General features: G+C 42.9%; 2 protein-coding genes across 2 annotated transcripts in view; one reads left to right on the forward strand and one right to left on the reverse strand.

Annotated features, from left to right (window-relative positions):
• Positions 1–20,455, reverse strand: part of LOC311505499 (tripartite motif-containing protein 16-like) — a 204,388-nt gene extending 183,933 nt beyond the window's left edge. Inside the window, exon 1 of the mRNA XM_084569101.1 lies at positions 19,328–20,455. Coding sequence (XP_084425227.1) covers positions 19,328–20,316 — 989 coding nt within the window. The 5' untranslated portion in view covers positions 20,317–20,455. The remainder of the gene's footprint in view (positions 1–19,327) is intronic.
• Positions 20,456–24,646: 4,191 nt separating this feature from the next.
• Positions 24,647–26,397, forward strand: LOC311506364 (tripartite motif-containing protein 16-like; the record flags this gene model as incomplete). Its single annotated transcript, XM_084570291.1, has 1 exon — positions 24,647–26,397. The coding sequence occupies exon 1, from the start codon at positions 24,724–24,726 to the stop codon at positions 26,395–26,397; it is 1,674 nt and encodes a 557-aa protein (XP_084426417.1). The 5' UTR covers positions 24,647–24,723.
• Between the last annotated feature and the right edge of the window lie 266 nt (positions 26,398–26,663).

Below are 26,663 nucleotides of genomic sequence, written 5' to 3' on the forward strand. Positions count from 1 at the left end.
CTCCGCGGTACGATAGGGGACGATAACAGGTGACAGGTGAGAGTTTCTGCACATGAGTGAGAATTAGGTGGAGGTCTGTCTTTAAAATGAGGAGTGCAGATTGTACAATGTTCTGTCAGTCAACAGCTGCTCTGACGAAAGAAGAGGTGACTGTTTCTGCTACTCTATCCTAACGGAGGACACACAAATATTATAAAACAAAAAAGTTCAAATCCATCCATAATGTGATCAACTTTAAGAGAATAAATTACAATAAAAATAAGAAAACCATTCAAATGGAAAATCCATTTTTGATCCGAACAACATTTTATTGACTTCTCTGTTTGATTCCATTCAACTTTTTATTTTATTTTGTTTTTAAACTTTTTTGATTACTTGTTGGGGTCTGAATTCTACGTAGATATGTAGTAACATGTCTGGAGAGGAGCATGTCAGACTACGGTGGAGTAGAAACTACGCACCAGACCTCCTTTACGTACAGGTGCAGATCCGTACGGTACAGTGGAAGGTAACTGTGGAGCTGCTCATAGTCTCTGAGCTCTGACTGCATGTCAACCTTCAGTCCGTACGGCTCTGTACGGGTTTGATCTCTAATAACACTGACACAGTGACACTGGAGGACGCTGTACACTACTCTGGCTACTGATCACCAGTGTAGAGGAGCTTGCTCAGCGCGGAAATACGCAGCTATCCACCTTTGCGCCAGCTGTGGACCTGTATGGAATATAAGGTAACTGTGGTGCCTGTGACTGCATTAGAGGATTCATGTTGTCTTTACGGATGCATGTGTCGGCCTACATGTGCTAATGGTACGTGCCCTAGAATTACTACAAGCCATACGTGATGAAGCCTCTGCTGCAGTCAGAGCATAGAAACTAGTGGCTTCACTCCAGGGTACACTGCACCGCAGAGGGAAACTCTCCGCTCTCCAAGTGCGCAGGAGCGGAGAGAAAGTTGGAGAGGGAGGAGAGAAAGTTACAGAGGGAGGAGAGAAAACTAGAGAGGGAGGAGAGAGTTACAAATGGTTGGTAGCTGGTTAGCTTGCTGGCCCATTATCAGTCTTCTCCATGTACAGATGAGCAGATGATTAACTTCTTTCGTCAGGCCTTTAACTTTGTAGGCCTTTATTGTCCCGGGACAGACTCGAGCATCCGGAGGAGGAGCTCTGGTTTCAGTATAAAGAGGGCCTACACTGCAAGGTGCAATCCAGTCCGTCGGCATCAGCTGTGAAGAAGGAACGAAACAAAGTATTCAACGCTCATCTGGACACGGAGAAGATCGATAATGGGACGGAAGACACTGGTCCTCAACATCCTCCTCTTCTGCTTGGTTGCACCAGTGAATTTGAACTCCTCAATTCCTGGTGGCCCGGAGGAGCCATCAGCCACAGAGAATGAAACTGTCAACCTTCTGTGCCTCTATCCATCAACAGACCAAACTTGTTGGTGTGTACAGTTGGAGAAGAACAGAGAGTCTGTGTTTCAGAAGAACTGCTGCTCCAGTGACACCAGGACTGATGGTGACAGACTGTCTGGATCATCTGAGTGGTGCTCACGTGGAAACTTCTCTCTGACCGTGGAGGAAGCTCAGCTGGAGGATGGAGGTGACTGCTTCTGCTACGTCTATCCTAACGGAGGACACACGAATATGAATGAAACAGAAAAGTACAAATCCGTCCATAATGTGATCAACTTTAAGTAAATAAATGACAATAAAAAAAATAAAATCATTCAAATAGAAAGTCTCTTTTCGATCCGAACAACATTTTATTAACTTCTCTGTTTGATGCCATTCAACATTTTATTTTATTTCGTTCTCAAACTTTTTCGACCACTTGTTGGGGTCTGAATTCTACGTAGTTAGTAACATGTCTAGAGAGGTGCATGTCAGACTACGGTGGAGTAGAAACTACGCACCACACCTCCTTTACGTACAGGTGCAGATCCGTACGGTACAGTGGAAGGTAACTGTGGAGCTGCTCATAGACTCTGAGCTCTGACTGACTGTCATGCGGGCGTCCGAATTACGTGCTCGAGCCGTACGGACGGATTTCCGTCCTAAACTGTAGCCTGACATTCAACTTCCACAAAAGTACGAGCCCCAGCGACACAGTCCTCAGCGAGTGACCAGTTCTGACCCGTACGGATTTCTAGCTGCACCAAGGTGGTGCGGTGCGTAGCTTGGCTGGTGTGAAGTTCACTCCCTCGTTCATGTCTGTCCGTGGCTGGAAAAGCACCGAGACTGTACGTTCGCTGTGTCTCAGTCTATTCAGTGATGTCCACGTCGTCTTCTCAGACCTCTCCTCTCCCTTTCTTCTTTCTTTGCACTGATTCATCCTCAGCAGGTTCACTTTCACGCGCCGTTTCCTCGGACGTGTTCCGTGTCCTTTCTTCCCTCGTTAAAACTGAGTCCTCCCCCTTTTTGTCGATCCAGCTCCAACATGATACCCACGGTCTCAGTCGCCATAGTTTGAAGTAGAAGTAAAGCAGTAGGAACTCAACACCATTAAGCTACAAACTCGTCCGAATCCGTATTGTATGAATCCTGTCATAGTCAGAGCTCAGAGACTACAGGAACAACTACAGTAGCGTATTCCCAACACTCCAGCGCAGAAACGTTCCGCTCTCTCTCTCCAGCGCTCCTCCCAAAAAGCTCCGAGTCCCTGGTGCTGGCGAAACTGCAACAGCCCCGAGCTCATCCTCGGAACGCCCTCTGTCCGCGGAGGGAGGATTGAGGACTGAGGAGGGAACTGTCTGAGCAGAGAGCGCTGAGTCGGACGTAGCCTACGTCCGAATTACGTGCTCCAGCCTTATGGACTTCATACAGTTTTCCCCTCGTCTGTCGCGGGAGTTACGTTCCAGACTTCTCCCCCGAAAACAGAATCCGCGAAGTAGCGACCACACTTTATTTTATGAATTATACTGTTGTATTATACATATCTACGTAGAATTGGAATCAAACACATACGTTGATAAAATGTGGTACAGATTATGAATCGATTTCAGTTTTTACTGTTGAGTTTTATTCATATATTTGCTCACTTACACTTGAAAAATGACAACATTTCACAACCAGTTACTAAAATAATCACAGTGAGAAAACTCTGGGACACATTTCCAGCACAGGTCCTCACCGTGTTTGAGAGAATGAGCGTAAAGACCGGATGAGTCCTCACATGCAGTCAGAGCTCAGAGACTACAGGAACAACTGCAGAAGCGTATTCCCAACACTCCAGCACAGAAACGCTCCGCTCTCTCTCTCCAGGGCTCCTCCCAAAAAGCTCCGCTTCCCTGTGCTGGTTTTTTTTTTTTTTTTTTTTTTTTTTTTAAATATTTTTTTATTAGTTTTTCAGTATGGTTACACAATATAGTTCACAGAAACAGGAAAAATAAGTAAGTAAATAAAAAGAAAATAATAATAATAAACAAAAAAATAAAATAAAATAACAGCTCAGATCCATATAAAGAATACTTGGGGTTACAATAATAATACAGTATGCGGTATGAGCACTCAAGAAAACCCCTGCAACATGATATTGGAGACACTAGGTTCTACATAGTTCAAATAGGGTTCCCACACTTTATAGAATTGGTCTGTTTTTGAATGTAATATACATGTAAGGTATTCTAATGGCACTAGGTCAAATACCACTTTTTGCCAGCCTTTAACAGTTGGTACTTTTTCATCAATCCATTGCAGTAAAATATTCTTCCTCGCCGCAAAAGTAAGAATACAATACAACCTCTTATTCTGTTTAGATATTAAGCGTCGGCTTGGGAGGCCCAATATAAGAAACAAAGGGTTCATCTCTAGTTCTTAGCCCAATATCTTCTCTATTTCAGATAGCACATTAGACCAATACATTTGCAGTTTCAAACATGACCAAAGACAATGAGTTAGGGTACCAATTTCTGTCTTACATTTAAGGCACATGGGTGAAAAAGTAGGATTGAAGTGATGCCTGCGATTAGGAGATATGTGCATTCTATGTATAATCTTTAATTGTATGGCTTTAATACGATTGCAAACTGAGACTGTTGTAGCATATCTCCAGACATCCTTCCACTCTTCATCATCAATTATAATATTTAGTTCATTTTCCCATGTGCCTTTAAGCCTCTGTAACCCAACAGGGGGTGTAGAATATATAGCTTTATAAAACAGGCTTACAGATACCTCTCTATCAGTTAGGAATAATAATTTCTCAACAGGAGAGATTTCATAATTCTTAATTAAGGTAGTACTGTGTAAAATATAATGCCTTATCTGCAAATAACGGAAAAAGTCGTGTCTGGGGACAGAATATTTCTCTATAATTTGTTCAAATGTCATAACCACATTATCAGAGAATAAGTCTTTCAGTGTGTGGACACCATTATCCCCCCACTGCCTAAAACCACTATCAGACATCCCAGGCTGGAAATCAGGATTATTCACAATAGGGGTAAAAACAGATGTAAGCTTTGATCTTCCCTCAAGTCGACATACTGATCGCCAGGCCAGAAGTGTATTAAGTGTAACCGGGTTATTACAACTCAGTCTAATATTTTTAAATTTCTTAAAGAACAGTAAGTCCCTTAATGGATACTTTGAAAAAGAAGCTTCAATTCCCAACCAGATAGAGCTTGAGTCATTTACAACCCAGTCATAAATATACCTCATGTGAATACACAGCTGATATGTTTTGACATTTGGTAGGTCAAGACCCCCGACAGAACCTGGAAGTTGTAATGTAGCCATCTTAAGTTTTGGTCTACGCTTGCTCCATATAAAGGAACTTAGCCAGCCATTCAGGTCTTTCAACACCCTGTTTGAAAATATAACCGGAATCATTTGGACAGGATACAACAATCGAGGCAAAATATTCATTTTGATCAAAGATATACGTCCTAGCCAGGAGACGGGTAGAGAATTCCAATGCTCCAAATCTTGCCTCACCTTCTCAAACAGGGGAACAAAATTTGCTTTATACATTTGCTTAAATTTCGGGGTTATGAATATACCCAAATATACAAAACCTACAGGGGACCACTTAAAGGGAAAAGAAGGTAAAGCAGTTGGTACTGAATTAAGGCTCCCAAGTGGCATGGCTTCAGACTTGGTCAAATTAATTTTGTACCCAGAAAATTTGCTAAATGAATCAATTATGTTAAGTAGAGCTGGTATTGATGTCTCTGGATTGGAAATAAATAGCAAAACATCATCTGCATACAGACTAATCTTGTGCTCATAATCAGCTAACAAACCCTGTATAGCAGGTGCCGTCCTTATGGCCTCCGCCAGCGGTTCGATGGCAATGGCAAACAAGAGGGGAGACAAGGGGCAGCCTTGCCTCGTACCTCTGTACAATGGAAAACTGTCTGATTTAAGCCCATTAGTCAAAATGGTCGCCTGAGGGTTAGCATACAGAATTTTGACCCACCTGATAAAGTTATCACCGAGACCAAATTTATTTAATGTATAAAATAAGTAAGTCCATTCTACCCGGTCAAAGGCTTTCTCAGCATCTAGAGAAAGCACCAGACCATCAATATCTCTTTGCTGGAAAGCCTGAATTACATTGAGAAGGCGCCTGACATTGTTATGGGAATTACGACCTTTTATGAAACCTGTTTGGTCTTCTTTAATAATTTTAGGCAGGAGGTCTTCAAGTCGAGTAGCTAATATTTTTGAAAGTATCTTCTGGTCCACATTAAGAAGAGCTATCGGTCTGTATGAGGAACAAGACTCTGCGCACTTCCCCTTTTTCAGAATGAGAGAAATATTTGCTTCCCTTAGACTCTGAGGTAATCTGTTATACAAAAAAGAGTGGTTAAACATATCGAGTAATGGGTCTGCTAATAATTCACAAAATTCTTTATAAAATTCACTACTAAACCCGTCAGGCCCAGGGGCTTTTCCATTTTGTAAGGTTTGTATAGCGTTCAGTACTTCCTCTCTGGAAATGGGGGCATTAAGATTGGTTTGTTGTTCTGCTGATATATTAGGCAAACTAAACCGTGAAAAGAAGTCTTCCATTAATTCAGGTGCATCATATGGTTGTTCAGATGCATACAGTCTACAATAAAATTCTTTGAAGGTGTCATTTATGAACTTGTTGTCATATATGCGATTATTCTGAGCATCACAAATGGCTACAATAGCTTGTGCTTCCGATCTTTTTTTGGTAAGGTACGCCAAATATTTTCCGGGCTTATTCCCATGTTCATAAAATCTTTGTCTAGTAAATTTAAGTTTGGTTTCCTCATCTTGTGTAAGAAGGTTATCTAAGGTAGATCTGACTGCGGATATTTCTCGCAATAAGGCAGGGGTTGGGGAATTGACATAGGCCCTTTCTTTTGTTTTAAGTTCAGTTGTTAACAAATTTTGCTTCCACAGTTTCTGCCGTCGCCTGCTGACTGAGAATGAAATAAAAATCCCTCTAGTGTACACCTTAATAGTTTCCCAAAGGAGAGCAGGGTCATCTGTTGACTGCGAGTTAATAGAAAGAAAACATCTAAACTCGGTATTAAAGTAGGAAACGAAGGTATGGTCCCTTAAAATAGTTGTGTTCAGTCTCCAGTATTTTACTCTGTTTCCTATACCATTGAGCGAGAGATCCAGCACCACATTGGCATGATCAGAAATAACAATACTACCTATTACACAAGATAAAACTAAGTGTAAGGAGAGCCCAGGTAAAAAAAAATAGTCAATCCTCGTATGACACCTATGGGGTGCCGAAAAAAAAGTATATTCTTTGTCCGAAGGATGGATTGTCCTCCATACATCAACAAATCCTAAATCTTCACATATAGAATTGAGTGACTTAGCTTGTGATGAAAGAGGAAAAGGTTTGTGGGGGAACCTGTCAATAAGGGGATTCAGTATACAGTTAAGATCTCCACCCACTATCGGAATATCTGAGTGAATCTCAGAGAAATCTATGAATACTTTAGTTATAAAATCTGACGGATGAGCAGGAGGAAAATAAATATTCAGTATAGAAACAGCCATACTTAGTAAGGTCCCCCTGATTATAACATACCTTCAGAAAGGTGAGCCCTGTGCTGGTTTAACAGCAACGTCCCGGAGCTCGTCCTCAGCTTGCTCTGTCCGTGGAGTGGAGAAGGGAGAAGGGAGGAGTCTGAGCACCGAGGCCGATCAGTGGCCAGCGCTCCTCCCAAAAGCTCCGAGTCCCTGGTGCTGGCGAAACAGCAACAGCCCCGAGCTCATCCTCGGAACGCCCTCTGTCCGCGGAGGGAGGATTGAGGAGTGAGGAGGGAACTGTCTGAGCAGAGAGCGCTGAGTCGGACGTACGTCCGAATTACGTGCTCGAGCCGTACGGACTGAATCCTCCCATGTAGTCACATCCCAGAGACTAGAGGCAGCACCACGGTTACTTCGTAGTGTTCCCTCGTCCGTCGCGGGAGTTACGTTCCAGACTTCTCCCCCGAAAACAGAATCCGCGAAGTAGCGACCACACTTTATTTTATGAATTATACTTTTGTATTATACATATCTACGTAGAATTGGAATCAAACACATAAGTTGATCAAATGTGGTTCAGATTATGAATCGATTTTCAGTTTTTACTGTTGAGTTTTATTCATATATTTGCTCACTTAAACTTGAAAAATGACAACATTTCACAACCAGTTACTAAAATAATCACAGTGAGAAAACTCTCTCACATTTCCATGCAGTCAGAGCTCAGAGATTACAGGCAGCGTCCGAATCAGAGCTCAGAGCTGTCTGAGCAGAGAGCACTGAGATGGCTGTGAGCTCGATTCACGTCCACGATCCGTTCGGACTGAATCTTCCCAGTCAGTCAGAGCTCAGAGACTATGAGCAGCATTAATCCAAGGAAGAAAAGCTCCATCACATTATGGATGGATCTGAACTTTTTCACAGTTGTGTTTATTAATATTCTTGTCATTGATTCGGTCAGTCTTTATTCCACACTCATGATCCAGAGAAATGACACCATATTACATTAAACGATTAACATCAGTACAGTAGGTGTAGCAAACCACTTTTTGGTTTTATGCATTGCTGTTACTCATTTTGTCCTCAAGAGGGCAGCCTTGTATTGCTAAAATGGTTAAATAAGTTAAGATCTTTAAAAACTAATAGTTAAGTTACTTTAAATGCATTGTGACATGATTTTGTTACATAAATACATTTCATGATCTGAGTGCATTATGTTAAAAAGTAATTCATCTGGTTTTATATGTATATTGTCCGTTTAAGGTTATTTTTGTAATGAGCTTTTATTTTGAAGAGATCGCTAACATACCTTGCTACTTCCTGGCGATATTTTGTCTTCCGGTATAAACTAAGGAACGGTATGAGTGAGCTGACGGTAAAAGTAAAAGGTTTTAAGGCAAACTAAGGAAAATAAGGCAATAAAGCAACGGTAACTCAAGAATAAAACACCAAAGACTGTATTAGCTACCCCCCGAGGAGGCATAAGGTCAGTGTGTGTGTTACGGTCATATTTACAATTTACGTTACTATGCTAAAGCTAAGCTAATTCTCGCTCACCTGAGATGAAGTTACGGTGTATTGTACAGTGCAGAGTGTAAACATAAATGTATTTGTACTTTTTGTGTTTCTTCAGTTCTCACGTTGATTTTCTACAAGTTGGTTTTCATGGAGCTGGTTTATGGAGCTGTTTGTGAAAATAAAAACAGTTTGGATAAAATCATCAGTTGGGTCCACAATCTGTCGGAGGGTATGCTACACATACGTCAGCGTGATCTTACGCCGACTGAAACGGCTGAAGACAAGTCGGACACGGTCAACTTCGTGTAAACAATGGCGGATCTCGCGGTGTTTGCATTCGTTGTTGCCGACGAAATAGAAGCTTTGGAGTTACTGGAAATTATACCCGTGTTACAACAAGCATGCTGTATGCAAAGGATTGTGAATAGCAGCAAATCTACTGAATAAGGATTAAGTAGCATAGTGCTTTGGTCTCCAATCTTGGCCAAAATGAACTGCTGATTAGGCTACTTATTTGAATATTTACTTTTACACCCAAAGTCGTTTAGCACCTGTAACTCAACCATGAAACGAATTCACAGAAAGATATTGAGATGGAGATTAAATGCCATTTGTTTTCACTTTTGGACAGACAGGTGTGAAGAAGAACCCCAAAAATCTACTAACTGTTAACAAGATTTGAACTACGGACGGCCGATCGCCAGACTGACGTGTTACCCACTAAACCAATTTAGGATGATACTGAAGAAGCAGTACTACGATATAAGTAAAGGATAATGGATGATATTTCTACAAATTGAATGCACGCGTTCTAGATGGTAAAGCGGCCCAACGCGAGGCCTTAGAATGTGACCTGCGTTGTATTGAATCTGCGTGATTCAGCTCTGCACACGCCCGGACTCGAACCAGCAGCACCTCGGATCGGGAGGCGAGCCAGTTGAGCCAATAGCCCAGGCTAATTTTATTTTCGGATAGTCTAATGGAGTGAAGTTCATTATCCTGCTTATTCTACTGTTACCAACATGTTAAAAATGCCTTTTTACTGTTTAATCGAAGAAATGAACACTGCATTGAACTGCAGTCACATGTACAGCGTTTTCAGTAGGCCAGCCTACCATTGTTGCAGAAATCACATATAAGAAGGTATCCCTTCGATTTCTGTTCATTTTCGCATATTCCAACATAACGAAGCGAGAAACGTCAAAATCGTCATGAGGAGATTCCTCCCAAACTGCCCAATCACGTCTTTGGACTGACGTCATGAGGGCGTCATTTCCGGTCGAGCAGTTCGTGGAAAGCAACTGCAAGATCTGACTGCAGGCAGAGCCCGTCTACGGAGAGCCTTGCCACTCTCTATTTAGTCCCATTGTAACGAATTTTGGTTGCAGTTCCACCAGATTTCCACTGGGGGCGATCGCCATGAGTGCAACATGAATGGGACTCTATGGAGCTAAACGGCTAAATGTGTCTCTTTCACCCGATTGTCGTTGAGAAATCTCAGATTTGATTGTAGGTTTTGCAAGTTCAACATGGGTTATAGGTCAAAAGTTGAATGAACGAGAACTTATGTCCTTTCGTTTTCTTACAGGTTGAGTTGTTGTTGCCCATAACACGCTAGCATTGTGCTAATGAACGCTGATTGGTCAGTGAAGGACTGATTACGACCAGAGATACTGCTTGACGGCATCGTGGCATCCGAAGCGGGACCAGAATGTAAAGGCAGACTTTTTCGTCCAAGTTTTTTTTTTTTCGGCCCGGTCTTTTAAAACAACGAAACAGAAACTCTTCTAGCACGATTATTTACCCGTGTCAGCTGTGTTGTCCATGCCTCGAGAGAAAAGAAAGTGCAGAGTGCGAAAGCACCAAAGCAGTGACTGAAGGATTACCGTAAAGCAGTATCTGGTCGTATGATGTGTATGACGTCATTGACATTTTAAAATACTTTTTAAAGCAAATAAGTGACTCTAAAAAATCTAACACCCAGCAATGTGTCATTTCTTTGCATCTCCTTTCAAATACAACATTCAAATTACTGCACAAAAAATTATATCCTGAGAAAAGTGGATTTTGAGGGGTATTGCTCCATAGACCGCCATTCATTCTGCACTCGTCCTGAGAGCGCCCTCATATGGAACCAGAATGGAACTGCAACAGTTCAGAAGCCGGAAGTTCAGTGGAACCCCATAGAGAATCTGTGGGATATTGTGAAGAGAAAGTTGAGAGACGCAAGACCCAACACTCTGGATGAGCTTAAGCCCGCTATCGAAGCATCCTGGGCCTCCATAAGACCTCAGCAGTGCCACAGGCTGATTGCCTCCATGCCACGCCGCACTGAAAGCAGTCATTTCTGCAAAAGGATTCCCGACCAAGTATTGAGTGCATAACTGAACATAATTATTTGAAGGTTGACTTTTTTTGTATTAAAAACACTTTTCTTTTATTGGTAGGATGAAATATGCTAATTTTTTGAGATAGGGATTTTGGGTTTTCATGAGCTGTATGCCAAAATCATCAGTATTAAAACAATAAAAGACCTGAAATATTTCAGTTAGTGTGCAATGAATCTAAAATATATGAAAGTTTAATTTTTATCATTACATTATGGAAAAGAATGAACTTTATCACAATATGCTAATTTTTTGAGAAGGACCTGTATATATATTAACTCCTAACCTAGGAGTGAGGGTAGACTACCTCAGCTCCCCATGACCCCTGGGGATTATTCTGCCCAGTTGACTTGGGTCATGTTCTATCTAACCTAATAACTCAGACGAACAGGAGGCCGCCGCTCTCTGTTGGGGTATCGACAGTCTGTAGAAACATCTGTCTCTGTGGTCTTAAATGGGAGATCGACTTCAGGTGCTGATGCAACCGAAGATGTCTCAGTCTCTTGTCCAGTCTCTTTTATATCCGTAACTGTGACTGCTGTCTCCGAAGTGGTTGAATCCTGGGCACGTGGATAATCTGGTGGATTAATGGGTGCATCCTTAGGATCTTTTGGGAACAGTTCTGGAGTCACTGGTGAAGTCTGTAAGAGCTGATCCACATGTCTTCTCCAAACACTATCAGCAGTTTGAACTGTATACGAGACTGGTCCAGTCTGTGCTATAACAGTTGCAGGAACCCACTTCGGTTCGCCTCGTTAGTTCCTAGCCAACACAGAGTCTCCTGGGCCGAAAACTCGGTCCTTAGCATGATGTTCCCTGTACATAACTTGTTTCCCTTGTTGTTTTTGTACAGTGTCCTTCACTGTTGCAGGTTTCAAGAGATCAAAGGTGGTGCGCAGATCTCTATTAAACATCAAGCTGGCTGGAGATGTCTTTGTGGTTGCATGTGGACTGTTTCGGTAGTTCAGCAGAAATTTGTGCAGTCTCTGATGCAGTGTTCCTTGTCCCTGTGATGCTTTTAGTGCATGTTTCATTCGTCTGGACAAACCTTTCTGCAAGGCCGTTTGTTGCAGGATGGTACGGGGCTGATTTGATGTGTTGCACTCCGTTAGCTTGCAGAAAAGCATCCATTTCCTGGGAAACCAGTTGAGGTCCATTGTCAGAGACTAGCTGTGTAGGAGATCCAAAACGGCTGAACATTTCTCCTAGTGCCTCTATGGTTTTCTCTGTGGTGGTGGATTTCATGATGGTCACTTCAGGCCATTTACTGTGTGCATCAACAGCAACGAGAAACATTTTGTCCTCAAACGGACCCGCAAAGTCAATGTGCACACGCTGCCATGGATCCTGTGGAAACTCCCAGGGATGGAGAGGAGCCAATGGTGGCTTGTTTCGGACCTTGTGACAAAATGAACAGCTTTTAGCTATCTCTTCAATCTGTTTGTCCATGTTAGGCCACCAAAAGTAACTTCTCGCAATTTCCTTCATCCTCACGATTCCACTGTGTCCTGCATGAAGTTGCTCTAACACTTTCGTTTGGAGCGACAGGGGAATAATGACTCTCCTCCCCCACAGCAAACACCCCGACTGGACAGAAAGCTCCGTCCACTTTCCCAGGAAGGGCTTCATGTTAGCATCATCCCCTGCAGAATGACCTTTAATTACTAAGTCCAAGACCGCAGACAAGACAATGTCATTCCTGGTTGCCTTTTTTACCTGTACAGCTGAAACAGGTGCTGTCTCTACCTCCCTGAAGTAGAGAATGTCAACAGTGTCCGAGTCAGGCTTGGTGAGAGGAAGTGGTAATCTGGATAGACCATCTGCATTGCAATGAGAGTCTGACTTACGATATTTGATGTCATATGAATGTCCTGACAACAGCAACGTCCACCTCTGTAGTCGTGATGCAGCAAGAGATGGTATTCCAGTGTGAGGTCCAAGGATGGTTGTGAGGGGTCGGTGGTCAGTTAAGAGTGTAAACTTCCTTCCATACAAATACTGGTGAAACTTCCTGACACCAAAAACAATGCTCAAAGCCTCACGTTCCAGTTGAGCATAATTTGTCTCTGCCTTATTTAATGTTCTTGATGCAAAAGCAATCGGTTTTTCCTCACCGTCTGGCAGTATGTGGGAAATCACTGCCCCTACCCCATAAGGAGAGGCATCACAGGCAAGCTGAATTGGAAGCTATGGGTTGAAGTGGGTGAGAACCTCTGATGCCGTTAGCATATCCTTTGCCTTTTGAAAAGCCTCCTGACAGCTTGCTGTCCACTTCCACGCTTCTTCTTTGCGTAGCAGGTTATGCAGTGGTTTTAGGAGTGCTGCTAAGTTGGGTATAAACCGTCCATAGTAGTTCAACAGTCCTAAGAAAGACCTTAACTGACTGACATTTTCTGGTGGAGGTGCATCCACGATTGCTGTGGTTTTTGATGGTGCGGTGGGTAGTCCTTCAGCATCAATCACATGACCTAAGTATTCCACGGATGATTGGAAGAACTCGCACTTCTCCTTACGAATTCTCAATCCGTATTCCTTCAGTCGTTGCAGGATTGCATCCAAGTTGCGCAGATGCTCTTCAGCATCTGCTCCTGTGCACAAGATGTCATCTAGGTAACATTGTACCCCAGATAATCCACTCAGGATTTGATCCATCGCTCTCTGAAACAATGATGGAGCTGATGTAATGCCGAATGGTAGTCTGCAGTATCTGAAAAGTCCCATGCGTATTGATTGTCAACATTTCCCGTGATTGTTTTTCTACATGCATTTGCAAGTAAGCTTGGTTGAGATCTATTTTGCTGAACTTTTGTCCCCCACTCAGCCCAGCGAACAAGTCATCAATCACCGGAAGAGGATACTGCGCTGCTGTTAGTACAGGATTTACAGTTACCTTAAAATCTCCACAGATCCGGATTCCTCCATCCTTTTTGGGAACCGGAACGATGGGCGTGGCCCAGTCACTGGTTGTCACAGGCTCCAGAACGCCATTCTTGACTAGAGCGTCCAAGTCAGCCTCCACCTTGGGTCGAATGGCATATGGCACTGGTCTAGCTTTCATGAACACTGGTTTGCTACCAGGTTTGGTATGCAGCTTCACTGTAATCCTTTTCATGCTGCCTAACTCATCACGAAAAACCTCTTTGTGCTTTTCCAATATAGCCTGCAGCTGAGTGGAGCTTGGTGACAACTTCTTTACTTCCTGCCAGTTGAGCCTGATTGCTTTGAGCCACACACGTCCCATTATAGCTGGGTAGTTTTTCATGGTAACATACACAGTGAGCTTAGCAGTTTGGCCATTGCATTTAACAGTCACTTCTGTCATCCCTTTCATAGGCACTCGATGTCCAGTGTAGCCTTTAAAGACTGTGTCTGAGGGCCGGAGTGGAAGATGCTTCAGAAACTCCTTGTAAATCTTATATGACACCAGTGATGCTCTTGAACCTGTGTCTATCTGCATTTTCACCGAATGTCCTTCCAGTTGGGGTTTGACCCAGAAGCCTTCCGAGCTTTCATCCACATTCATTATACGCACAATGTTTACTGCAGTTGACACTTCTTCTTCTGAGGAATCACTCACTCTGTTCTCGTTATGGTTAACTGTGCGAACATGTCTTTTCTTTTTAAGTTTTGCAGTATCACTTCTATTCACAACCCTTGAACTTTTGTCTTTACTCTTTTTGTTTCTGCATGCCCGCTCTACATGTCCTTTTTTTCCACAGTTGTTACAGTCCATCTCTTTGCACCAACAGTCATTAGCAAGGTGTCCTAGCTTGCCACAGCGGAAACATGGTCCTTGTGTCTTTGTTTTACCACTGTCAACTTTGTGAACTCTGCCTGTAGCATGTAGTTCGTGAGCTTCTTTTGAGGCCAATTCCATTGTCACACTGATATTAATAGCTTTTTCAAGAGTCAAGTCACTTTCTGTGAGTAATTTCTTCTGTGCAGCTTCATTTCTCAATCCACACACCAGCCGATCTCTTAATGTGTCATTAAAAAGAATCTTTAAATTCACAGTGTTCAGCTAATTTTCTCAGTGCTGCAACAAACATGGTGACAGACTCACCCTCCTCTTGATTCCGTCTATGAAACCTGAATCTCTCTGCGATTACCAGGGGTTTGGGTGAAAAATGGTTGGTCAGCGTGTCCACAATTTCTTTGAAAGTTTTAGTTCCCGGCTTTACCGGCTGCAGAAGGTTACGAAGCAGGGTGAAAGTCTTTGGGCCCATCACGCTCAGAAAAATGGGCACCAGCTTCCCTTCTTCAATTCCGTTAGCCGCCACGAAATAGCCAAAACGCTCTGTGTAGGAGCTCCATTGCTCCGTGCTTTCGTCGAAAGGACCGATTGAGCCAATAATTCCAGCCATTTCCGGCTCCTGATTGAATGGCACTCTCCCCCTCACTACTTGCACGTTTCCGGCTTAATTCCTGTACACCGGCGTTACTCACGGAGTTTCCTCTTGTTGTTTTTCAGCTGCTCCACACTCCTCCCCGCTAGGTGAGAGCGGGGATTCCCCTCAACACCCAGGGCGACACACCCGGACATCGGCGCTGTCCGTACTCGGTTAGCGAGAAGCGTCGGCAGGGAGAACACAAAAACGGAAGTAGAACTCCTCTTCGTCGCGTACTGCAGCGTCGGTCTAGTCGTCCTCGTCGCCACTTTTGTTATATCTTTCACTGTTTATTAACACAGCGGTTTGAACAAATTAACGCACGGCTAACGTGACACATGGCTAACATTCCATCAACAAGTGACATGTTGTGGTTCTCCTCTGCCTGATAGGAGCTCTGTGTCACATTCACTTCAAATGTTGCTGCTGAGGAGACAGAGAGAGAAAGAGAGGAGCAGACACACTGAGAACTGGAACATGGGAGTCTTTCAACTCCATCATTGAAGACTGACAATTGATTTGGACTTCATCAAGTCAATTTCTAAACTGACCACAGACACATGAGTTGAGGATGATGAGCAGCAGGATCCTGCAGATCATCTTCTCCCTGTGAGAGGAGACAGAGGTGAAGAGTCATGAACACATGAGGTCAAAGGTCACTCTCTGCAGATACAACAAGGACTAGCTATTGATTCAGATTCAGATTCAGAAAACTTTATTTGTTCCCAGGGGTTCAATTTAAGGCACAGTGAGCAGCTTAACGTGCAAGTACAGACATTTAAGATGGAAAAAAATAAAATAAAAAACAGAAACAGAACAAGATACAAAATACAAAGTATATACAAAATATCCATGGAGAATATAAACAGACTGTATAAGTAAACTGACTAAAGTGCAAATGTAAACAGTAAACAGTAGTTACAGGGAATATGTATTTACAAGTTACATAGCTAAGGTACAACAGGTAATAAATAAACCAAGAGTCTCTGGTGTGCGAGTATGGTGGTGTGGGGTGAGGGGAGGTTGACTCTGCTATGGTTGTGTGTGAGCTGGAGTAGAGTCAGATATTGTACTGTCATGTAAGTACAGAGGCTTCAACACTGCCTCTGTTTTTTTCTCTTTCTTCTTTTTCTTTTTTTTTTTTTACTTGGTACAGGAAGAGATATCAGCCACTACCGGTAGCACACTACTACACACACACACCATGTGGTGTTTTGCTACAGGGTAGTGTTCCTTTTGTCTTATCTTATCTTATCTTATCTTAACTTATCTTGGCTTAGCTTAGTTTAGCTTAGCTTAGCTTAGCTTAGCTTATCTGTAGATACAAAAGCAGAGAATGTAAATTTCATGCTGTCACATGATGTTGATTTTGCCCACCAGTGTTTCCTGTCAGGATGAACAATGTACAGCGACTTACACAGTCTTCTATTTTGCTTTGACTGAGGCATGAAAAAATTATAAAATTACTTGACCACATTTACTGTTGACTTGAAATAACTCCATCAATAGCAGCATGATACATGATACAGGCGTTCACCATGCACCACGTGTCTATCTCACTCAGAGAGAGTATGTACTCAAAATGATACCTCGACAAGCAATGATTTCACTTTCACAAACAGTAATACACAATTTATCCAACAATTAAAACTTTTTGCATTTCCAAACATCTTACCTTCTCTTTGGTCTTGACGACCACAGGAGGAGAAGAAATTTGATCACTGCGTGTCTGCAGGCTTGCTCGGAGACACTTCCTGTATCTTGTGTTTCTGAGAAAACAATTGCGAACCAAAAATAGACTTCCCTCTCCAAAGACGCTAAAGACTCTCTTAGAAAAACAACTTCTCTGTTCGACTGGTTGATAAATTGTATTTCAAGAGGTTTCAAGAACACGAGAAGTTGCTGACTACATTTCAGAATAAATAGTGAAATCCTTCAACAATAATCAGAGCTTCTTTTGACTCATTAATGACAACTATCAGGGAATTCTTTCACTTCGTCAGTGAGTAGCCAAAAAGAAATTCATTATGACAATAAAAAGTTAATTCATTAATAATATAGTTGTTTCAGGAAGACAATTTAATGTCTTTATTTAGCCAGACCAAAACTGACTTGTCTTGGAAATACATTAAACTAATGCAAGTCAACACTGAAACACTTAAATTCTCCTTTAGCTACGGTACTATGATCAATGATGAAGCTTTTGCAGGAATAAATAGATCAGACAGCCTGAAAAAGAAGGAGATGTAAAAACCTCTAGACTCAGTTTAACTGGAAATCAGATAATAATGATCTTATAGCGCCACCATCTGGCAGAGTTTTGTAATTTCACTTGTGTGACTGTTAAATGAATTTTACTAATGAATAATTGTAATCAAGTATTTTTGGTGAAAGACTATTGTCAGGATTTATGTCTAATTTCTTGCTTTCTTTATTTTTTCTATATGTGAAAATGTTGTGATGGAATCCTGACGGAGATCAAGAACTAAATCTGGGTTGTAAAAATCACCAAGTGACAGAAAGTCTGATCATTTCCTTGTGACTGAGCTGTTTCAGTGAAGAGAGTTGACTGATTGACAAATGTTCTTCTGCTCTAAACATCAACTCTGTACTTTGTGGTGTTTCAGGCGGAAAACTGCCTCAGTTATTCTCTCATATTAGCTCCACATTTTCATGGCCTTTGTTTGAGATCTTGGAATAAAGACAGGAGACGGTCATTTCTTCATGTGTGACAAACAGCAGCTTTATTCATGATGTGAAGCTTCAGTTTGTTCTCCCATTAAATCAGTAAAGTCTGATAAATGACTCTTGTTCAGTGATTTCATGATTCACAGATTCACTTCATCCACACAATCAGTTAGTTGGACTCAGAATATCAGCTATGTACAATCAGATAATGACTGATGTCCTGATTGATGATGATCATGATCACTACAGTTGACATGAGATTGTCTGTTCCTCAGTTTGAACAACAACAACATGTGGTCTCCAAACCAATCAATGGAGATATAATTGTAGATTTATTTCTTTCCTAAGTCAGAACTAAATCTCTGTTATAAAGGAAGGTCTGCTGATTTCTCTGTTGGGGCCCATGCAGCGGAAGAGAAACAACAACATAAAAACACATCAACACAAATAATCATGAGACGTTCAGAGCACAGACAAGTTTAGATTCTCATGTGGACAAAGGTCAGTTTAGCTGAATCAAAGTCATGGTGAGCAGAGAGAGCCTCAATGGCTAAACAGACACAGGAAGGAGCGCCACCCAAACAAAGTCCAACATCAAGCAAACAATGAACCAGGAGACGTCAAAGTACCGCCCAGAAAGTGTGATTGACAGCTGATCTCTGTTCAGTGAAGACATGACACAACAATGAGCTCTCAGCTACAACGATAGAGACCAAATCACCTGGAGACTAAAAGACACATTTTAACCAACTGTCCCTCAAGCGACTTCTGTCTATTTGACTTTAATCAACTCAGCAGAGTCTCCAGAATGAAACGGACGAAGTCCAGCATAGAGAGGCTGAGTGAATGTGGTCTGGACTCTGTGGAGGAGAGTCATGGTTTCAGAGACGCTGTAGAAAAACAGAATACCTACTCTGTGATCCAGGGGGGAGTTCTGACTTTGTAAAATGTACAATGGTTTGTTTTACAACGTAATGACCAAGATTTGTCATTGTATCTATATAAACATTCATGTGACCACCCTGCTCTACTGATATGCTTGTATGCGACTGCAACATCAACTCATCCTTCTCTCCTCTTCACCAGAAATTATGTCTATTCTGACTTTTTTTTCCCCGGACCCGACCGAAACCAGTGAATGCATCAGCTGTATAACGATAAGGAGGCTGTTGTTGAAACATTCCCATTACTTCTCTTTTCCCCTCAGAACATAACAGCTCTGTGTTTGATGGGTGTGGATCCTGTGTGATTTTTGGTTGTGACAGTAAAACATCCACTTCAGTCACTGTCAGTGAGATGTTTGTCGATGTCTCTCTCAGAATGTCCTGTAGTTTCTCTCTGCTCTCTGTCACAGCTGCTTTCACGTCATCAAAGTACTTCAGAGGACGAATCTTGATGCTGGATGAGTGTGTAGACTCACTGGGTGGTGGCAGTGAGGGGTAGTTGTGTAGAAACTGGTTGTGATCCTCTGTGTTTAAGAGCTGCTTCAGCTCGGAGCCTTTCCTCTCCAGCTCAGTCATCTCCTGCTCCAGCTTCTCCTGAAGATCTTTGACTCGACTCTTTTCAGTTTCCTGCTGGGATCTGACCAGCTGCGTCACATCAGAGCTTGTTTTCTGGATGAGACAGATCATCTCAGTGAAGATCTCCTGACTGTCCTCCACTGTTTTATCAGCAGAGCCATTGATGGCCTTCAGCTCCTGTCCAAGCAGCTCCACATCTTTCTTTCTCTCCTGGATTCCCTGCAGGATTTTTTGTAGCATCACCTCCACCTCCTTCTTCTTCTCAGTCCTTTCTGCTGCAGCTGAGACTGTTTCATGTCCTTTATGTTCATCCATTGTGCAGAGATAACAGATACTCTGCTGATCAGTACGACAGAAAATCTTCATCACCTCATCATGACGAGAGCAGATGTTCTCCTGGAGCTTCTTGGAGGGCTCCACCAGCTTGTGTTTCTTGAACTGAGCTACATCATAGTGAGGTTGGAGGTGTTTCTCACAATAAGAAATCAGACAGACCAGACAGGACTTGAAGGCTTTCCTCTTTCTCCCAGTGCAGACATCACAGGCCACATCTTCAGGTCCAGCATAGCAGTGATCAGCTGGAGCAGCTTGGAGTCCAGTCTTCTTCAGCTGCTCCATTAACTCTGCTAACATGGTGCTTTTCTCCAGGACAGGCCTCGGTATGAAAGTCTTCCTGCACTGAGGGCAGCTGTAGATTCCCTTCTGGTCTTCTTCATCCCAGTGGCTTTTAATACAGTTCATGCAGTAGCTGTGTCCACAGGGAACAGTCACAGGATCCTTCAGTAGATCCAGACAGATGGAACAAGAGAAGGTTTCTCTGTCCAGTTGAACTCCTTTCTGCTCCATTTCACCTCTCAGTGTCGGCGACTGTGTGAGTTTCTGTTTGCTAGAAGTGAAACTAGTCTGAGCTCTGATCTGAACAACATGTGATTCTACAGCAAATGGAGCCTGTCAGCTCTCACACTTCACCACATGCTGGTTACACCCATCTTCAATGTAGAGATCTAAAGAGGAGGGAACAAGGAAACATGAGGAAATATGAGTGGAGCTGCTCCAGGAAGAGGGAGGAATTGTCAGACTTTGACTTATTCCAGGAAGAGGAACAGACTACAAAACAAATCAGAATAAAATCCACATCATTCGTGGTCATAGACGCCACAGACATGTTACGGTTACACACTAATTCTACTGGATGAGCTTTTAATGCTCATTAATTCAGTCCCCTATAAATATCAGTTATAAGCAACTTTAATTTTAGTCATTAGTGTAAAAGCGTAAAAATATAAAAACGTTCAAACGACAGAGAATTATGTAGAAAGAACGTAAATTGCTCTTATTATCCTGACATTTATTAACCAATGCTGAACAACCATGAGTCAGAAATGTTCCACGTCAACGTTGAGCACTTAAAGGCGCGTAAGTGAAAACGTTTGATTTGATCTGATTTCCTGATCTGAATGAATGACCTACCATCTGTCAGGTAAATAATCTACTATGAATACAAACGGTTATAGCCTACTTACTTGTTTGTAGCTGCACGGAGGAACTGCTTCACGACACAACAGTAAAATAAATGTTTCAGAGGAGGAAGTAGCTGCAGCTTTGAACTTGGTTCAATGGTTGCATCAGAAATCTAAACTCGTGACCAAGAAGGCGGAACTGTGGTTATTTCCTGTTCAGCAGCCTGAAGTAGAAATAGGCGTGTTCGACTTCATGCAGATCTGTGCAGATCTGACTTGACGTGATGCATGCTGGGTTGTTCATGCTCATAGACCTCCAATATGATTGGTTAAAATTAACTTGTTCAACCCAGCATGCATCACGTCAAGTCAGATCTGCACAGATCTGCATGAAGTCAAACACGCCTAATGAGAATGAATTGTTCTGACACTTTTTTTTTTTTTTTACATCAACAACACTACATGCGGTGTGTCTAACTGGTTTAAAAGCTGCCAAAATATTTTTTAGTCACTGGCGCATTGAATATTTCTCTTTGGTGGATCAGTTGAAAGTTGGAGCTCCTTGTGACACAAACACATTCCTGTCACAGAGAAAAAAATTCTGGAAAAATGAACAGGAGGTTTTTATTGTTAATGCTTCTGTTGGTTTTAGTTTATAAGAGCTAATGCAACGAGGGGGATGGGGGGATGAGAAATGAATGATGAAATGAATGGAAGAAGAAAATGTATTATTACTGAAGGAGAGAGAGCACAGGTAGGCTTGTGAATTAATCGTGGGAGAGCACGCTGTCAGCGACCAGAGGAAAGACAGGCGGAAAACCAATCGTGTCGGTGTACTAAAAACAATGGGTTTATTGAATGGACTTAAAAACAATAAAAAAAAAATACCAAGAACGTTAAAACCAAAAGTTAAAAATGCAAATAAACGTTAAAAACAGTCCATTCCTAAAAGAAAATAAAAGAGTCTATCATGGTCGCCAGACCCGGTACGAGGCGGCTCTGAGGGGAGGTGTCGCAGTGGGCTTGCTTGAAGTCACCTGCAAAATAAAGCACAAGGCCAGTACGGGTGTCCACACAACGCACGAATCACTGTGCCGCCGCACAACCAGACACCAGAACGTTACTAACGGCCCATGGGGAGACACTTAAGCCCAAGTTATGCTTCCGCATTGACACAGCGCGAGGGGGCGTACGGACCTATTACGTCCTTGCGGACCCCCGTACGTCCTACGCAAGGGCCAGACGTGCACCTCCCAAAAATCCTCGACGTGCGTCGAGGCGACGCAACAGCAACGCAGCAGCAACGCAGCAGCAACGCAGCGGCATTGGCTGTGATTGGTCCGCTAACTACATCCGCTGGAGACCGCTTTTCCGGTTTCCACTCATAAACACCGCCATTTTTAAAAAGTCTTGAGTTTGGTTGGTCTTTGAGAATGGACAACATGGAAGAGCGTCTGGCGGAGGAGGTTCGCAAGGTAAATAACTATACGAGGCGAGATACGTCACAAGAGTCTCGGTCGGTCACAAAAAATCATAGCGCCCTCTAGCGGTGTGGCATTGAATTGCATTTCGACACGTAAACCCCACGCAGAACCATCACGGTCTCACGACTGCGTCCAAGCAACTGCGTGGCCATTGCGTGATCACTACGCGGAAGCATAATCCAGGCATTAACCGCCAGGCAGAACGCTATGCTCTGCCGCTGCGAGTACTTCGCAACGCTCCGTGGTCTCTTCTTCTTTGCGGCCAGCACACCCGCTGCCAGGACACCCACTGCCTTGGCTTGTTCTCGGCTCGTTCTCGGCCTCCTCCTCGTTTTCATCCCATCGCGCCGCCCCGACGTCCCTCTGGCGTCCCTCTCACATGTTGACTCTGTCCTAATCCGTCCGTCCGTCCATCTTGGTTCTCTCCCGTCTCTACATGTTATGTCGGTGCAGTGCTGTCGTATAGGGGGGAAAGGTGATGACAATTCTAAGGGCCCACAGCCCATCAGGGCCCACACACAGCCCCCAGTAGCATCTACGACTAAAATATTATGCATAGGGTTAACTAATATATATATTCATCGTAATGAATCCAAACTAAAATAAAGCCACAAAGTCACGCAATATTTTAATTTTAATAATTTCAATAACCCCCTTGGCCCCTTCTTAAAAAATGGTTTGGTCCACACCGTGCCAACTCAGCAGCGTGTGGAAATGTGTCAGCAGCCACGCAGTGTAGCTTCCAGCATGGCAAGTAGACCCCAATAACTCCGATAGCCAGTAATTGGTCTTAGGAGAGGTGAAGCGCACAGGAAGTAGCACAGTGGTCTGTGAACAATGAAGTTGTACAGGACTGGACTCGCATAAAAAACCTGCAACACTCATGGAGGTCAGGAAACCTGGAAGAAGGGATGCATGTGCTCAGAGTCAGGGAAGAGCCTAGCAAACAACTTCCTGTTTTTATAGTGACTCAGCAGCTAATTGTTTGGTGACTGACCAATCAAAAGCTCACAGCAACAGACCTGAACAGACAGAGGGAAGAATCCTGTCTGCTACATATTCATGGGTGAAGGTTCTCCAAAAAGAAGGCCTTGAGGATGGAGTTATCTTCAAAGCCTTCTTGTCCTGGAAGTATACATGCTTCTGATGCATTTAAAGTGCTCCCAGGGAATGGTTTATCTGACTAGCTTCAACCACTGATGTGGCCTCAACAGTAGGAGAAGAGAATTCTACGAGAGCTTTGACGGAGCTCTTTGTAGTCATTCCTGATACTGGAAGGCTGTGACTGTATAAACCTATGGACAGCTTTAGAGTTGGTTTACAGTTTATAGAGAAAATAATCATTCTGGAAATTGTGATTATACTGTTAGGACCTCATATGTTTCCATGTACACAACATTAACTTCAGAAACCAGTTTCATTCTTTTGTTCTTTGATGGTTTCAAACACCTATTTGTATTCACTGTAGATTATTTACCTGACTGATGGTAGGTCATTCACTCAGATCAGGAAATCAAATCAAAACATTTTCACTTTCGCGCCTTTAAACGCTCAACGTTAACGTGGAACATCTCTTCCAGGACTCGTGGTTCTTCAGCATTGGTTAATAAATGTCAGGATAATAAGAGCAATTTACGTTCTTTCTACGTGATTCTCCATCTATATTTGTTTAGATCGATCACAGAAGTAAAGTAGCTGCTGTGTATTTGTAGTAAAACACACAGATTATTGGCTGCTGCACTAAAATGGGAAACAAAGATGTCTCCATGAAACCTCCACAGTTGGTTTTCATAACTGTGCTCGAACAAACATCTAAATGTGTTGAACGTTTTCTTTCCACCAGTCTGAAAGAAGACATGTTATAGAGGCAGAAGAGACCAAAATCTGAAAACTGACTTCACTCATGAAAAAACATGGATTTAACCTCTAGTGTCTCCTTGAAGTCTTCAGATCTTCCAGTAATGATCTTCTTCAGTATTTTAGCTGCAGCTTCAGTATCAGTGAGTGTTCCTTTATAGCGGACTGAATTAATCAGCATTAAAAGCTCATCCAGTTGAATTAGTGTGTAACCGTAACATCTGACAATTCCTTCCTTTTCCTGGAGCAGCTCCACTCATATTTCCTCATGTTTCCTTGTTCCCTCTCCTTTAGATCTCTACACTGAAGATGGATGTAACCAGCATGTGGTGAAGTGTGAGAGCTGACAGGCTCCATTCACTGTAGAAACACACGTTGTTCAGATCAGAGCTCAGACTAGTTTCACTTCTAGCAAACAGAAACTCACACAGTCATCTACACTGAGAGGTGAAATGGAGCAGAAAGGAATTCAGCTGGACAGAGAAACCTTCTCTTGTTCCATCTGTCTGGATCTACTGAAGGATCCTGTGACTATTCCATGTGGACACAGCTACTGCATGAAGTGTATTAAAAGCCGCTGGGATGAAGAAGACCAGAAAGGAATCTACAGCTGCCCTCAGTGCAGGAAGACTTTCACACCGAGGCCTGTCCTGGAGAAAAACACCATCATAGCAGAGTTAGTGGAGCAGCTGAAGAAGACTGGACTCCAAGCTGCTCCAGCTGATCACTGCTATGCTGGACCTGAAGATGTGGCCTGTGATGTCTGCACTGGGAGGAAGCGGAAAGCCTTCAAGTCCTGTCTGGTCTGTCTGGCCTCTTACTGTAAGAAACACCTCCAACCTCACTATGATGCAGTTCCATCAAAGAAACACAAGCTGGTGGAGCCCTCCAAGAAGCTCCAGGAGAACATCTGCTCCCGTCATGATGAGGTGATGAAGATTTTCTGTCGTACTGATCAGCAGACTATCTGTTATCTCTGTTTAATGGATGAACATAAAGGCCATGAAACAGTCCCAGCTGCAGCAGAAAGAACTGAGAAGCAGAAGGAGGTGGAGGTGATGCTACAAAAAATCCTGCAGGGAATCCAGGAGAGAAAGAAAGATGTGGAGCTGCTTGGACAGGAGCTGAAGACCATCAATGGCTCTGCTGATAAAACAGTGGAGGACAGTCAGGAGATCTTCACTGAGATGATCCGTCTCATCCAGAAAACAAGCTCTGATGTGAAGCAGCAGGTCAGATCCCAGCAGAAAACTGTAAAGAGTCGAGTCAACGATCTTCAGGAGAAGCTGGAGCAGGAGATCACTGAGCTGGAGAGGAAAGGCTCCGAGCTGAAACAGCTCCTAAAGACAGAGGATCACAACCAGTTTCTACACAACTACCCCTCACTGCCACCACCCAGTGAGTCTACACACTCATCCAACATCAAGATTCGTCCTCTGAAGTACTTTAAGGACGTGAAAGCAGCTGTGACAAAGACCAGAGAGAAACTACAGGACATTCTGAGAGAAACAAGGAGAAACATCTCACTGACAGTGACTGAAGTGGATGTTTTACTGCCACAACCAGAGCCAAAGACCAGAGATGAATTCTTGAAATATTCACATGAAATCACACTGGATCTAAACACAGCACACACAGAGCTGTTATTATCTGAGGGGAATAGAAAACTATCAAAAATTAATCAACAACAGTCTTATTCTGATCATCCAGACAGATTCACTGGTTGTTGCCAGGTCCTGAGTAGAGAGAGTCTGACTGGACGTTGTTACTGGGAGGTGGAGTGGAGAGGAAAAGGAGTTGATGTAGCAGTCGCATACAAGAATATCAGCAGAGCAGGGAGCTCATATGAATGTTGGTTTGGATTAAATGACAAATCTTGGTCATTACGTTGTGAAAAAAACAATTATAGATTTTACTACAACAAAGTCAGAACTGACGTCTCAGGTCCTGTTTCCTCCAGAGTAGGAGTGTACCTGGATCACAGAGCAGGTATTCTGTCTTTCTACAGCATCTCTGAAACCATGACTCTCCTCCACAGAGTCCAGACCAAATTCACTCAGCCTCTCTATGCTGGACTTGGTCCTCGTCCTTCTGGAGTCACTGCTAAGTTGATTAAGGTCAAATAGACAGAAGTCACTTCAGGGACAGTTGGTTAAAATGTGTCTTTTAGTCTCCAGGGGCCTCGTGTACTAAGGTTGCCTAAGTACTTGTAAAACAATCTGCAGTGAGAGTTGGTTTTCCGAATGTAATTGGAGCTATCGACTGAAGACACATTGTTATAAAAGCGCCATCACATGATGAATCTGTGAATGTCAACAGGAAACATTTTCATTCGATCAATGTACAGATCATATGTGATGAGCAAATGCAATTAACCAACATTGTGGCGCGT

Source organism: Chelon labrosus (assembly GCF_963514085.1).
Source record: "Chelon labrosus genome assembly, chromosome: 1".
NCBI lineage: Eukaryota > Metazoa > Chordata > Actinopteri > Mugiliformes > Mugilidae > Chelon > Chelon labrosus.